The sequence below is a fragment of the Sphaerodactylus townsendi genome, linkage group LG03 (assembly GCF_021028975.2).
Source record: "Sphaerodactylus townsendi isolate TG3544 linkage group LG03, MPM_Stown_v2.3, whole genome shotgun sequence".
Taxonomy (NCBI): Eukaryota; Metazoa; Chordata; class Lepidosauria; order Squamata; family Sphaerodactylidae; genus Sphaerodactylus; species Sphaerodactylus townsendi.
This window is the reverse complement of record NC_059427.1, coordinates 51,680,229-51,695,535: the sequence shown is the minus strand read 5'-3', so window position 1 is coordinate 51,695,535 and position 15,307 is coordinate 51,680,229. Positions and strand designations below refer to the sequence as shown.

At 41.2% G+C, this 15,307-nt stretch overlaps 1 protein-coding gene across 1 annotated transcript; it reads right to left on the bottom strand.

Moving 5' to 3' along the window:
• Positions 1-886: 886 nt before the first annotated feature.
• SEC61A1 (SEC61 translocon subunit alpha 1) lies at positions 887-13,262 on the bottom strand. The gene is made up of 12 exons (XM_048488092.1): positions 13,129-13,262; positions 10,991-11,058; positions 10,495-10,560; positions 10,330-10,408; positions 8,282-8,413; positions 8,025-8,134; positions 6,850-7,003; positions 5,120-5,280; positions 4,322-4,519; positions 3,768-3,959; positions 2,947-3,023; positions 887-1,760 (listed from the first exon to the last, which is right to left on the bottom strand). Exons 1-12 carry the CDS (start codon positions 13,133-13,135, stop codon positions 1,574-1,576), a joined length of 1,431 nt encoding a protein of 476 aa, XP_048344049.1. The 5' UTR covers positions 13,136-13,262; the 3' UTR covers positions 887-1,573.
• Positions 13,263-15,307: the final 2,045 nt, after the last annotated feature.

Here is a 15,307-nt window from a genome sequence, read left to right as displayed (position 1 = left end):
GTTTTAATGTTCACTGCCTTTAGAGTTGGGTGGAAAGGTGGCACAGAAAAGCTTTAAATAATATAAAAACCTCAAACACTTCTTAACCTCATTATCAGCTAATTCTAACTAGGATCTCTTCTTGTGGCTGTCACATGCTACTTGAGACACTCCCTTGCAGCATTTTATTTGATTAGCATCTGTTAGGTCACTAGTACAGAACACTTCTTACTGCAGAGCCCGAATTACATAAGCTGTGTAATCAACACTGTGAAAAATCCTGATTTTATCATGTTAAAAACTTTGACGTTTTTAAAACCTTTAAGAAAACTGCATAGACAGGCTTGGTGTTACAATATTTCAGCACCATCCCATCAAGTTTTCCAACTAGGCCAATGCCAATTGACCATGGGAAATCTATTTGCATGCTTCCCTTGTACTATTTTCAAAAATCAGTTCTTGTATATGTAAACACCTCACAAAAAGCTGAGTAAGATATTTTTGAGGAAGTCCTTTAAAACTTTATAGTTATTTCTCTAATTTCATAGCCATTTCTGAAAGTAAGAGCCTATAGGTCTCCAAGGAAGAATCTTCATTGCTTCACAATTGCAAAGGCAAAAGCATATAAGAGATGGTAAAGGCATAGGCAATATTGTGTAAAGCGTATATTCATTGTTCTGGAACTACTGCTGGGCGTGGGAATTTTTCAGTATGGAAGTTTCATCTGAAACAGCTTCCCTGCAATCCCCAACAAGTGTGTTAACCAAGTACATTCATATGTGCTAGGTGTCAATTCATTTGAAAATGTCATCAGGTAATAGCAGCTTCGTGAAGAGCTAACTTTTGGAAAGGACGCTGCATCATATACTTTGTGTTAGAGTAGGAAAAGAATACAAACACAGTGATCTGCCCAAGAAACAGTAGGCCTCATGTTTGGTACAGTATGACTGGTATAGCTCAATTTACAATTCTAAGGTATAACAGTTCTTTTTCTGAAGTAGCCTAGAGTAAATTGAGAGTTCTTCTGAAAGGCCATGGCAAATGATCAGTCACCAAGGAAGTGATAGAAGCCAATAGACTGCACTTAGGCAGAAGATAGTATACCTGGTGGCAGTCTAAAACCGTGCCCAAGCCTGCAGTACCTTCCAACAATATAGGGGAACAGCAAAAAGGCATCCTCTCCACTGCTTTTGTAAAGGAGACAGACTACATATTGTCACGATAAGTCCCCTCCCATACCCATTTCTTGAGAAAGGAAGAGCTCCAATATACTGTTGAGTTTTGTTTTCTTTTTTTTTTACAAAAGGAATACTGTCAAATTAAACCCATTTTAGGACACTTTCCTACAACAATTAAGAACCAAAACCTTGTTTTCTAAAAAGGATTTTTTTGCGTGTTTTTCAACAACTTAGAAAAGGTCAACAGTATAAACAAAGTCTGAACCAAAGGAATGTGCTTTGGAAAACATTAAAATGTGTTCTCATTAATGTGATGTGCCCATGTTAGTGTGATGCTTTAATTTGTTCCACCTGATTATTTTTTTTAAATTCAAGAACACACTTCATCCTCCCCTAGGGTCCATGAGACAATGTATTTAGAAAAGAAGTGCTCCCATGCTGCCAACTTCACTCTGCTCCTTTACAAAGATTTCAAAGTACTGGTAAATGATGGTGACTGCCAGTAAGATTCCAGTGCCTGATCCAATTGCCCCAAGGAAGTCAGCTAGTACAGAGAGGGCACCAATGCAAAGGCCACCAAATGCAGCTGCTGTAGGGATGTACCTGACAAAAAATGGAAGGGAGGAAAGGGAAATTCTAGTCAGACCAAAAGGCTAAACAGCATCCACAGGCACAGACATCACTGAACACACCGGAGCCCATGGAAAGAAACTGTGCATATGAGGAGCAAGGTAATTAAGACCCAAGATCCACCCAGATAATTTAAAAATATTGGAACAGAGAGCACGTGCAACCCATCATTCTTAACAAGAGTTACCTATGAATACATCAACCAAAGCGATATATTTGCTTTTTGTAATAAAACAGTTCTCTATTAAGAGAAGTTCCAGTGGATTAAAAAGTACAATAATTCAAATAGGTGCTGGAAGATGGAAAACATTTGACCTCCAATACCTACTGAATTCTTTTTGATTATAAGCTGTAAAGCTGAGAAGTGATTTATGCGAATGGGCAAACAGATTTAAGCTATCTAATGAGTCCAGAGACTTGGCTCTTGTTGCTTATCAAAAGTTCTACCTGCTCCGTAAAATAAAGTCCTTAGCATATTTTGCCCAACAAACCTGCTAGGGTTAATAACATTGACAGTAATTGCTGATTTATAAAGAGGCAAATTTTCCTTTCTCCACCCATGGTGTAGCTGTAATGGAGTCAGCAATTATTGGAAGGCAGAGATGAAAACAATTTTGTATCAAGTAGAAATGGATATTCCTCTTGAACCAGAATTACTGCTGTTGAATTAACAAGCAATTATACCCAAAAGATTACAGGAACTTGTATTGAATGCCATCACAGCAACTCATTTAGCATGTATGTTAACCAAGGGGATAACAGAAAAATTGTAACAGGTATCATATATTAGTTCATCTGGATAATGATGCTTTGCATGAATATTTTTTGTAAATACTTCATTATAATTATGTCTTATACATCTTTGTAAAATAATTTTGTGCATGAACATTTAAACGTTTTAAAGGTGAGAGGAGGAGAAAAACCTCCCAGTTCTGACCTCCTCTAGCTTCAGAATCATTAACAGTTCTTTAAAATCTCTAAATGGAAACAAGTGCTTTCTAATAAGACTGAGTTAAAAAAGAACAATGCCATGCAGGAATCTAGCACAGGGCTGGAGCACAAAACTTGAAAGTAAACTTTTTGTCTAGAGGATAGGACTGTAATAATTATGCATACACACCCCAAAATACACTAATTCTATGCAGGTTTGTTAACTCACCTGTTAAGTTCATGAACCATGGAGGTTTCTCTATGACCCCTCATCACCATCTGCTGTTCTTTTAGTTGTTTAGCAACCTACAGTCCCAACAAAATGAATAAATGGAGTTAGGTTTGTTTAATTTAACTGATAATCTATAATGAAGTCAGAAGAAATGTATTTTCAAAGGATTACTGAAAAGATAAAGCTAGAGTTCTACAGATATTAATTAACAGAGTTAATTCAGTAAAATTTCTACTAATAGTGGAGGGAGCAATTTCTGCCAAATCCCTCACCCCTGAACAGAATTTGGGAGGCATCCCTGACTGCAACAGGAATCCCACTCCACTGAAAAATCCCCTATGTTAGTGAATATCATCTGCAGTATCCAAATTGTTATAGTTCATTTACTACTACAAACTCAAATCAACTGCCCTGAAGCATAAAATATCAAATACGTATTATGGCATAGAGCTTTCAGGGCCCAAACCTACTTTCATCTGATGCAGCAGCAGGGTTTTTACTTCTTTTGCCATTGCTTTATTTAAAAAACATATCTAGTACCCTCCAACAGACCCACTGCTAGAAACAATCTTTCTCAGGTCAGGAAGTTGAACTGTTCAGGCATTTGAGCACGAAGGACAGTATTATGAAGTAATGTTTTGAAATTAAAGAAAGTTTGCTGGAATACTGTCTTAGCAATAGTGATTTTGAGAAGCATCAGGTCTGTTCCTTTAGTGATACAGCACTGTTTGCCAAGTGACGAAGCAAAGGAAACTCTATAGCTTCAAAGAGACAGGAATTAAATATTCGGAAGTGCGATATTTGTATTTTTTACTTACATCCTTGGCAGAGGAGCCAGAGACTTCAATCCAGGTTTTAGAGAAGAAAGCACAAGAGCCCAACATAAACACAATGTAAACAACTGCATGAACAGGGTCTTCCAACACCGAACCAAAAGACTCTGGGGGCGACAAGTAATAGCAAAGTCCACCAACAGGGTAAGAACGAGCAGGGCCTCCAGATGATGTGTCCTGTAACACACATTGACAAATTTAGACATTTCACTGAGCTTTCTTAAGTGCATTACTTCTATGCAGCTACCTCAGCATAAATATTTTGTTCTTGTTCTTCCATAGATTTCTGCATATATATGGACAGTAAGAACATTCATTATGACTACTGAAAGAAAAAGAAGAAGATGGAAAAGGGACAAAAAGTAGCAAGGAGAACTTCAACATTAAAAATTCATAGCTCATAAAAGGATCACCGCATGCTGGACATTCCGCCTATATCTCTTCGCTATAAAACTAAGGCAGATTTATGATCAAAGTGGGAATATCTAATATAGGACATGGGGGCAAATACACATCTTAAGTATCATACAAATACTTACAGACCAAGTACCCAGCAGGCTAACCAGTAAGTTGCCACTGAAACGGGCAGAAAGCATCTGGGAGATCACATACAAGTTGGACACCAATGCAGACTGAAGGATGATGGGAATATTGGAGGTGTAGAACAGTTTGATAGGATAAGTATTGTACTGGCCACGATAACGGGCAGATTTTATAGGAAGGTCCACTCGGAATCCCTAAAAAAATTAGATAGCAAAATGAAAACTGAAACCATTAAAATATACAAATGCTTTCATGTTTGATATAAATATCACTGACATCTTTTTAGCCAATACCAGTTAAATATGCATGCTGGCCACATGTTTTGGATGACTACAGCTGGCCTAGCTGCTATTGAAACTAATGCCCTTCAACATCACAAGCAAATCAGTGAAAACATTTCAATTAAATTGGTTATGTTTATAGAAACAAGGAGCGAACTCAACTTCTAGCAACCATTCACAAAAATCATTGGTCACAAGTGATTTTGTTAAGAATCAGCATCAACTGAAATGGCCAGAGTTCATCCAAATATCAATATCATATATCACATCCATTATGCACTTCATGGGTGAAATACTTACAAGACCATGATTACTAGAATACATGCAAAGAGAACATATAGACCATTTTTACGCCTGTACCCTATCGTTCCACTTGGTAAAGTTTAAAGCCCTCTGAGCCTTAAGGTGTATTCCTCCAAGGTAACTGGTCCTTCTGCCACTTCAAAATTTGATGAGTGGCGTGGAAGTGTACAGGCTATTATTGTTAGAGTGCCATAACCCAGAGCTACTAACCTGGAAGTAAATTACAACAGCAAAGACAAATATGGTTGCAATGAGGTTCATAAGGTTGGGAAGATTTTGCCGGTAGAAGGCTTCTCGCAGAGCTCTGACTTTATCCGTACGAGTTGCCAGCAAATGGAAAAGGGCAATGATGGCTCCCTCAAACTCCATGCCTTAAATGAGAAGGTGCAACAGACAGTCAGTCAGTTTCAAGTAATTTGATATTAGTTTGCTGCTTCAAACTAACAGTACACATATTCGCACTCAGGACGAGATACTCATACCTGAACTGATTCCAACAAGACCAATGATATAAGAAAAAGGTCCACAAATTCTGGCTGGCCTTAACAGCTCAAATTTTTAATTAACACTGACCCCCAAACCTCCGATAAGGGAGAAGGGGTAGAATCTTAATTGTGAGGTTCAACTCAGTTTTAGAGATACACCTGCAAAGCAGGAGATTACTTAAGTTCCTGTCGTCCTCCTCAACCCAAACTGTGTGTTGACAAGGGATGAACTCAGCATGATGCTGTCAAGAGAAATCTTCTTTTTTTAAATCAGAGACCAGCAGGAGCTCCCCCCAACTTTGTGCCACACCTTAGAAAGGAAAAGCAATGATGGTTTCAGATGCCTTCTGAAATCAGCATGAGGACTGAGAAGGCAAGGGATGGGGCCTCTCATTACAATAATGCTTCTGGATATAAGATTATACTTTTATATCCAGAAATTAAATCAAAAGACTAACTCAAAAGGGCAGTATTTACACACACTGTACTCCAGCCCGCTGGCCATATGAGGACGCAGGATTTCTTGAAGAAACACTGGTATAAATCATGCTGTAGCTAGATTAATGCAACCACATTTACAAGATTAATGCAACCACATTTACAGGAAATTCTGAAAAGGCATAATTGCTCAAGTTCAGGGAAAACTGTTTCTTAACAAGCCCTCATAGAAGACTTTAATCAGAATACAAAAAGATTTAGGAAAGCCTGTAAACAGATTAGTAATCTGAAGCTCATAGCTTTAAACTGTGGTAAGCAAGAGAGTGCACCTGCATATTGCCTTCATCTTCCCATGATCCTGCATGATATAACAGTTAAAAGTGTCACACTAGGAGCTTGGACTCGGATATGCGTGTTTGAACCCCCACTCTGCCATGAAAGCTTGCTAGATGGCCTTGGGCCAATCACAAACTTTCAGCCTAACCTAACTCACAGAGTTGTTGCAAGGATAAAACGGAGAGAGTTGTAGGCCACTTTGAGTTCACACTGGGGAGAAAGGCGAAATATAAATGAAGTAAATAAATGAGCAAAATAAAAAAGAATGCCATTCATTCTCTTCAGTAACTCCCACTCTTGATCCCCTATCTTTGGTAGTACAGGATAACTGGAGCATTCTGACTTGGACACCACTCGAGTCTGCTATGAAGGTAAGTGTTGGAGCACACAACTGTAACACAGAATTCTACATAACATGAGTATCAACAGAAATATGAAACTGTCTGAAATTTTCACAGAAGCAACCAGTTTACTACAAAGAAAGGGTCTCTCTCTTTTTAAAGATTCAATATCTTTCATTAGAAAGCCCATTGCTATATACAAGTCCTTGGATTATGTACCAACAATGCTAGCAAACAGCATAAATGAAACACACACTAGTTTTCCTACTCAGTCAACTTTTGCTTATTATACTGCATGCACATTTTCACTGTACTAAAATATACACAAATGTAACGTTACCTCGGCCTGTATTCACTGTGGTTGGGCTGAATGCCTTCCATACAATTGTCTCACAGATGTTAGTGGCAATGAAGAGGGAGATGCCAGAGCCAAGGCCATATCCCTTTTGTAGAAGTTCATCAAGAAGAAGAACTATCAAGCCAGCAACAAAAAGCTGCAAGAAGAAAATCAGAAGTGTTTACTAGCGGCTCATCCCCAGAAACAAGACTCCTATGCAGAGTTATTGTGGCCCAAGTCCACCAAAATCAATATGTAGGACTGCACTGTCATTTTTTTAAAATGCCAAGCCACAGCTACTCCTACTTTACAGAAGAATCTTAGAGCAGCTTCCCAATATCACCTTTAATGGCTGAGGAGATATTTGAATCTATGTCTCCCTAGCCAAAATCTCCCACAATCAACTAATCACAATGGCTCTCTTCACACCATGCTGACTTGGTGGCTCAAGTGCTAAAGGACCAGTGACACAAATCTAGATGATTCAAAGTGGTCCTGATATACTGATTCTCAATTGTGTTTCTTTAAAGGTTCAGCAGATAATTATAGATCCAAATGGAAAAGCTATGAGTTCATCACATAAAATTACGGGATTTTACGTTTTTTCCCTCAAAAAAAAAAATTAAAACAAGATTCTGAAAGCTACCGAAAACACAGACAAGATGTTTCCAAAGCCAAGAATGCAACCATCCATGGACAATCTGCTAGCACAAAGAAGCCTTCCACTGTTGTTCTGACAATCCACTCAGGATCTCCTTTGTAGTCACAGGTTCTGGCTGGTCATTCTAAAGCAGAGCACCAGAGCCACTCACCTCTGCAATTTGTTCCTAGCATCTAGTAATTAAACGGAGGTTCCATTCTAATCTTTTGCTAGCGTAGCAACCATCATAGACCCATCTTTTAAGAAACTCTTCATGCTTCAGTTAACTAGGCATCACTAGTGATGACAAACTTCCTGAAGGCTCACAGTATATCCAGAGACATGAGTTTTCCGTGGCAAATGGCCTGGGGTTTCCCAGCAATGAAACCTCAGGCTGATAGGCAAGAACACTCTATACTAGGTCGGGGGGAAACAGTTTGTAAAGAGAACCCTAGTTTAAATTTTGTTCAGCTGGACTGTACAAAAACCCTCTCCACTGACACCCTTGAAATGTTTAGAAGGATATAATATTAGTTACCTGAATGGTGATAAGAAGGCAGATACCTGCTCCCATCTCTGAAGGATCTCCATACATCCCAGTCATCACATAAACAATAGACTGCCCAATGGTAATAATCATGCCAAACACTGAAAAATGAAATTGTAAGACAACACTGAATTAACAGCCCACTATGAAAACATCTCAAGACAATACAATTTATGCTGTCCATCAGTACTCATACAAGGTACTAGCTAACCAAGATTGCACACTTTTAAATGTATCCTGCTACTTACATTTTTGTGCACCATTGAAGAGAGCTCTGTCTTTTGGCGTATCCCCAACTTCAATTATTTTGGCACCAGCCAGCAACTGCATAATGAGGCCAGAAGTGACAATGGGAGAAATACCCAGTTCCATCAGTGTGCCTATAGGATGTGGAACAAAAAGGACACCAAACAATTAAAGTTTTGTGGTGGACAAGTGAAAGCAAGATGGGAAGAAGGAAGAATTTGACTTTTACTCTAACCTCCTCCCTTTCTTCATAGGTAACTACAGGCTGCCCTGACCAGGATCGCCTGATTTTGTCAGATCTCAGAAGCTAAGCAAAGTCTGCCCTAATAAGCACCTGGATGAGAGACTGCCATGGAATTCCAGGGTCATGATGCAGAAGAAGGCATGACAAACCACCTGTTAGGTGGTCTGCCAGGAGCAGCAGTGGCGTAGTGGTTAAGAGAAGGTGTACTCTAATCTGGAGGAACCGGGTTTGATTTCCCGCTCTGCAGCCTGAGCTGTGGAGGCTTATCTGGGAAATTCCGATTAGCCTGTGCATTCCAACACACGCCAGCTGGGTGACCTTGGGTTGGTCACAGTTCTTCTGAGCTCTCTCAGCCCTCCCCCCCACAGGGTGTTTGTTGTGAGGGGGGAAGGGAAAGGAGTTTGGAAGCCTCTTTGAGTCTCCTGTAGGAGAGAAGGGGGATATAAATCCAACTCTTCTTCTTCTTAGTCTCTCACCTTAATCTGAAAGGGATGCCTGCAACCTGATGGCACTTTTTATACCTCCACCCATACTCCTACAGTCTCCTATGTAATGTAAAATTTAAAAATTACATGGAGAGAATTAAGCAACACTACCTCGTGGTTTAGATGCAGTATTTCTCAGTCTATTTAGCTGCATCATAAATAAATGCAGCTTTTTAAAATGGGAAACAGATTTTCACTTATGCCACATTTCTCCTTGAACAAAGAGCTGTCAATAAAAGGTGTATACACCCTGGAAGAATATGCAGGACATCAACAAAGGAAGAGAAGTAAGGATTAGCTAATGTTCTTGGGAAAAGATAGGGCTCCACAAAGAGGAAAACTGAGAATATAGGGGCAGAGTCAACTAGCAGAAAATGAGAATTACTCTCAGGTTTCACCTCTGACATTTCTAACTGAAGGACATCAAGAGAAGAGGGTGTAGAAAAACTGCCGCCAGCATTCATGCGTTTACACTCCACTGATAACAACTTTACAAGCTACAACCTACTTTGATATCCATAGAACTGTAATACAGAACTTTTCATTTGGCATTTGGTTCTGCAGTATACATTACTTTCTCTTAAAAGATGTTTGCTCCGAACAGCGGTTTTTACATGTACACAAAGCTCTACGATATGCACATCCTGAAACAAAGATCATTATAACCCCAATCCAGTATAAGGAAACTCACTCTGTTGTTGTAATAGGGGGAAAGCAAAGGACCTCAATAAGAGAAGCAGCACACTGAAATGGAGCAAAGGGGAAACGTGGTGGTGGTGATCAGGATAGAAACTAAAATAGACTACAACCAGTTGGAAACCCTAACCTGGACAGCCCAGGCTAGACGGTTCTTGGAAGGTAAGCAGGGTTGGCTCCAGTTAGTATTTAGATGGGAGACCACCAAGAAGTCCAGGGTTGCCATGTAGAGGAGGCAATGGCAAAGCACTTCTGAACATTTCTGGCCTGAAAAACCCCACAGGATTGCCCTAAGAGAGTTGTGACTTCACAGCAAAAACAAAGAAGGGGAAGCTTGCCTTGAGTACAATCTCCTTATGTGGCCTGAAGCCACCAATTTTCAGCCACTACTAAGCCTCTGAATCTGCAATGCAGAGACAATACCAATCTACTGAAGAATTTCTGGTAAGCACTACAAACACTTCAAATATAGCATAAAAATTACATAATTCACGTTTATATTACACATGTAGAACCTCCAAAATCTCAGGAAAGATTTTAAACAACTCTCTACATTTGTAGATTTCATTTTTAACACATAACTAAAACAGGAAATCATGCAACAGATAAAAAACCACAGTCGTACCTCTGTTTGAAGCTAGAATTACTCTCATCCAGTAGAAAGGATCCGCCGAGTCTGATGACATTATACCAAAAAGTGGGATCTTAATTTAAGGACAAAGAGAGAACAAAATAAATATAGCTACCTTGGGATTTTAAACAAAGGTTATAAAGGGAATTATGAATATACCTGGCAGCAAACCAAAAAGATGAAAAGGGTGATAGCTGTCCATAGCACCTTTTCTTTGAACTGGATCTACAGATGCAAGGGAGAAATTTAAAAGTAATTACTTGTCATTGCTGTAGTTGTTGGAAAAATCGCTAATCACAGAATGCAGAATAGTACATTTGACCTCCCAAGTTCTCAGAAGTTCTATCCAGTTCCCACTGAAAGTGAGAATAGACATGGAATCCAAGCAAAGGAAAATCAAGGAGTCCAGATACAAAGGAACTTTCCCCCAAAGTTGTATCCATTGAGAGATGTCAGCTCAGGGCCAGTTGACACATTTTACATAGCTGGACAGTCAATATGTGTGGTGGAAGAGCTATATGTGTGGTGCAGGACCTATACAAAACACCCAGAGGTAACATGCTATGAAGGTATCCATTAAGTGAATCATTTCTTCATTTCAGTATTAACTCTTACAAATAATTTCAGTTAAACAGAAACCAAAAAAGATCCATACCTTCCTCTCTGGCTTTTGGATCTCAGGCAAGATAACACAGAAGGGCTTGATTACTTCAAGGAATTTAACTGTGAAGTGGAGAAAAGACAAGACCGTAGAGTTTTCGCAAATTCAATACACCAGAATCTTAGGCTTTGATACCCGAGTTCAAACACAACCCTGTAAAGCAGTCCTGAATAAGTCAACCATGCTCAACTTCATATTGTATCTGAGTTAGAATCCTGAACTATTAAAAAATATTCTGTTCCCACTCATCCTTGACACAACAGCAACATAGTAAGTCACCATTAGTCTGGTTTTGGGTTTAATGGAAAACATGCACATTTAGGCAACTCTGTTTAAATCTTACTTCCTGATCAAGCCTCCGTTAGACTTAGTTATTTATGAGCATTTTACACACAAGTAAATCTGTGCAAATGACTGGCAGTGCAATCTTAGGGGCTAAGCCCATCAACACAAATCAGGTTAGACTGCAATTACGTAGGCAAAGGTGATATGCTGTTTTAGATCTCCCCAAAACCATGTAACTTAGAAAACTGACAAACCTGATCAACATTAGTGCTAACCTTCACCTAGTACCAAGAATGACTTCATAAGGGCATAAGATATGAACAGTTATGATTACACTATAGCAAGTTCCAGTTATTAAAAATAAACCATCTTTCTCAAATCATTTAACTGTTAGGCAACCAACTCCCTGTTAACCATATGAAACTGGCTTCCCACTCCTAGCATGTTGCCAAGCTTGGGTCTGCCCTCAGAATACAGACTAGGAAGACCACTAGAAAAGAAATGATCTATTAACAGGAAAAAACTGACCAGCAGCACAGATAAAAATCCTAAAATAGAGAGCCCCCAGCAGTACTTGCAAGGAAATACAGGTTTACACATAACAGCAGCTTGGGGCCTTCCTAGAATTCCCAAGGGTGAAGCGGAAGTACTATTTTCACCAATTCTCCCTCCCCCCCACCCCAAAAGCCTATAACGCCCACCCAAATGCTGCTTACTGGGGGACACCCAGGAACAGTTTGGAAGAGGGGCATTAGAAGTCTCCTATAGAAAAGGAGTAAATCAGCCAAAATTGCTCCCTTCCATGGCGACATAATTCCAGGCAGAACCAGGCTAGTGCTTTAAACGAATTTAAAATGTCAGTACACCATACCATAGTAAAGCCCATATAAAAATGCAGACTGCTGCGAGCTCACTATCAAGCAGAGAAACACATTATTGAAAGCATAAAACAGTTACCATCACAGAGAAGGCATAAACTATTTTAAAACGTTGCTATGAGGCCACCTGGGTGGAGCATAATTTGGTTTGGTGAATCACTGTTGCTTCTCTGCCCTTTAACTGCAGGTAACATATGAGACAAATTTATCTGTACATGTGAAAACAGGCAACAGGGAAGGCATCTTTCTATAAAAAGTTCTGAGCACTACCACACTGGATGCACTAAGATGTATGCACAAATCAATGATTTCAATCTACAAGCTTTCACCTTGCACTTCCTACATAAACACACTAATGGGTTCATTCAGCACTTCCGAAATTCAAATTGACACTGGCTAATTTCCTAGTGAAAAAAAATATATTTTCCAGCAAAATGGAACGCAGTAAAACAAAAGCACAAGCCAAGGAGTCAAAACCCACTTCAGCCACCAAGAGAACAGCTGGCCTGAGACAATGACAACACTAGACAGCCTGAACCATCTGAGGTTCAGCAAAAGCAAACATGAACCATTCCTGATACATGAATTACAACCACGGGTAGGGCCCTGGAGTCCTATTAACAGACACTCTACCCAAGCCACAGGCGCGCACTGATCCCGGAAACAAAGAGCTTCCCTAAAGCCCCCACTCATCATCCATTACCGGCTCCGTACAGGGTGACCAGGCAGCCTCCCCTTCCTAACCGTCCCTTCTACATGATCTCCATCCCGCCGCCATTTCACCCGATGCAGCAGCGGAGCCCCTCGGCCCCCGTCCCAGCCGGTCGGGCTCCTTCCCCCCACGCCCACTGGAGAAAACGCTCCCCGCGCTGCTTCATCCTTGCTTCGCTGTCCCTCGAGTGAAAGGAGCGACTTCCCGCCGCCGGCCTCCCAGTCTCCGTAACTGCCACCCGCCACGCGGCTACTCACTCCCCATCTCGGCGCTCTCGACGGGAAAAAGGAAAGGGCGAACGGTTTCGCTGGCTCCAATTCCCTACGCCCAGAGAGACACGTCAGTTAACTGAGCCTTCCCGGCCCCCTTCCGCTTCCTGCCACGCTCTGGGAGCTGAGAATGAGCTAGAGTGTTGACGCAGGCGCAGTGGAGGCGAATGGGTCTCTCGTTTGCCTCACATGTAAGACTACAATTCCCAGCAGGCATCACGACCGTGACTGCAATGAGTGGTCTGCAGTAGAAGCTGTTCCTACATAGCCCATACAAGAGATGTGGTTCAGATGGAGCTAACAGCCCGACGTTATTACGACGTTTTGCATAAGAAGAGTTGCGTTCGCCCTTGGCATGCTGGGGGTTGTGGTTTTGTTCGTTCGTTATGTTTAAAAAAGGGTTAAGGACACGTCAATAGTCGTTGCAGAAAGTAGAGGAGGCTGCAGAAGGTCAAAGTGCGGTTCAAAATATATAAGGGTTATTAAAAAAAACTAAGAATTCGTAAACTGTTGGATCAAGTGAGCAAGGAATCAGGTTTGGGCTGATTGAAGAATATTTATTTCCCAACTATGATTAAAGTCCTTTGTCTCAGAGAGTGTCTGAATTAATCAGGAAGCACAGGTGGGCAGCCCAAACTTGAGGGGGGGAGGGGTAGTGCGCAGCAGCTTGACACAGTGCAGTCACACCCAGCAAGTACAGAGCAACCTTCCCTGAAAGCCATGAAAATTCCCTATGCAGCCCAATTGCCTGTGCCATCTTTTTTGCTGGCGTAAATGGCTGCCAGCAAAAAGGACTGCTCATGGTCTGAAAGGGTTCAAGAAGCCGACTAAATTCAGCTTCACCCATGGGAACGAACGTCTTCATTCGTGTGGGCTGCTAGTGCGCTGGTGCCAGTTGCCTCAGCACCCCAGGGTCATGTAGTCACATGGCTTTCCAGTGCTGATATATGTGCTCCTGCACCATTGTGGATACCACTTACATTGGTATGAAGTGGAATCTACAATGGTGCAAGGGTTGCCCTTTCACGTCTCCCTCCTGTTCTCAGAATTGCACTGTAATCGCCCTCAGGTCAGGCTTACAAATTAAATAGACAACGCCAAGGAAAGGTGTCAGGATGCCTAGTGGGTGCTGGGAGCTGCTTGCTGCTTTGGGCTTTGGGGGATGGGCATTGCATTGTGTGTAACTGTTTCTAACTGCTTTCACCACCAGGTGCTGGCCAAGGTCAGCTCCAACGGACACTTGTTCTTATCGAAACTATCTACATATTTCCCTGTCTGTTCACATGGGGGGGGGGGGGGATCCTCTTTTCATATACTGCTGTTTGCGCAGGGAAAAGTCAATTCTGACTTTTCCAAGCTGTCCTCTGAATGTATGAATAAACCTCTGTTCTCTACAAGGTGTTGTTTCAATCATTGAGGATCTGACAAAAGGGGAGTAGAGGAGAAAAGTAGAATAAGAAGATTGGCTGGAATATCAAAAGGGCAACATTATCATTTATATCCAGTTTGGGCTAGGCTGATGAGTCTCACGTGTGTTGCTGCTTGGATGCCCATGCCACATCAAGAATTTATAAACTACTCAAGGTAAGCACTTGCAGCTTTGTTATTTGAATGTTAGTCTGTATGTAACTCCTGTTTTTATTTTGAAATTATCACTTACAGTGCAATCCATTGTGAAGGCAGCAAAAGGACTGTGGAGCTGGCGTAAATGCCACTCCATGTGATGTAAGTAGCATCTGTGTTGCCATCGGAGGCACATTCACTGGCACCAAGAAGTTGTTCAGGTCTATGTTGCCCTGGTGTAAATGGTGACGCTATGCCAGTACTCTTCTGGGACAGAAACCCATCCCATCACTGATGGGAGCGTTCCTGGGGACGGAGCCAACTTTAGTCAGCTTTGTCTGGCTGTTCAGCCTGGGAATGCCTCCTTTTGCTGGCATTGACTTACATCAACAAAAAGGGTGGTAGAGCCTGTGAAGGAATATCTCCTCCCCCTCTTTTTCCTCTCACCTTCTCCAATCAGATATCATAGATTTGGAGGACTTGAAAATGCCAGAGGGACATCAGGAAGAGCTACCTGACCCAGGGGGAAAAGATATCTTGACCCAACCCGACCAGGTCAAAAGGGGGGTGGGGCCTGGGATCTGATACAATGCTGAGAACAGAG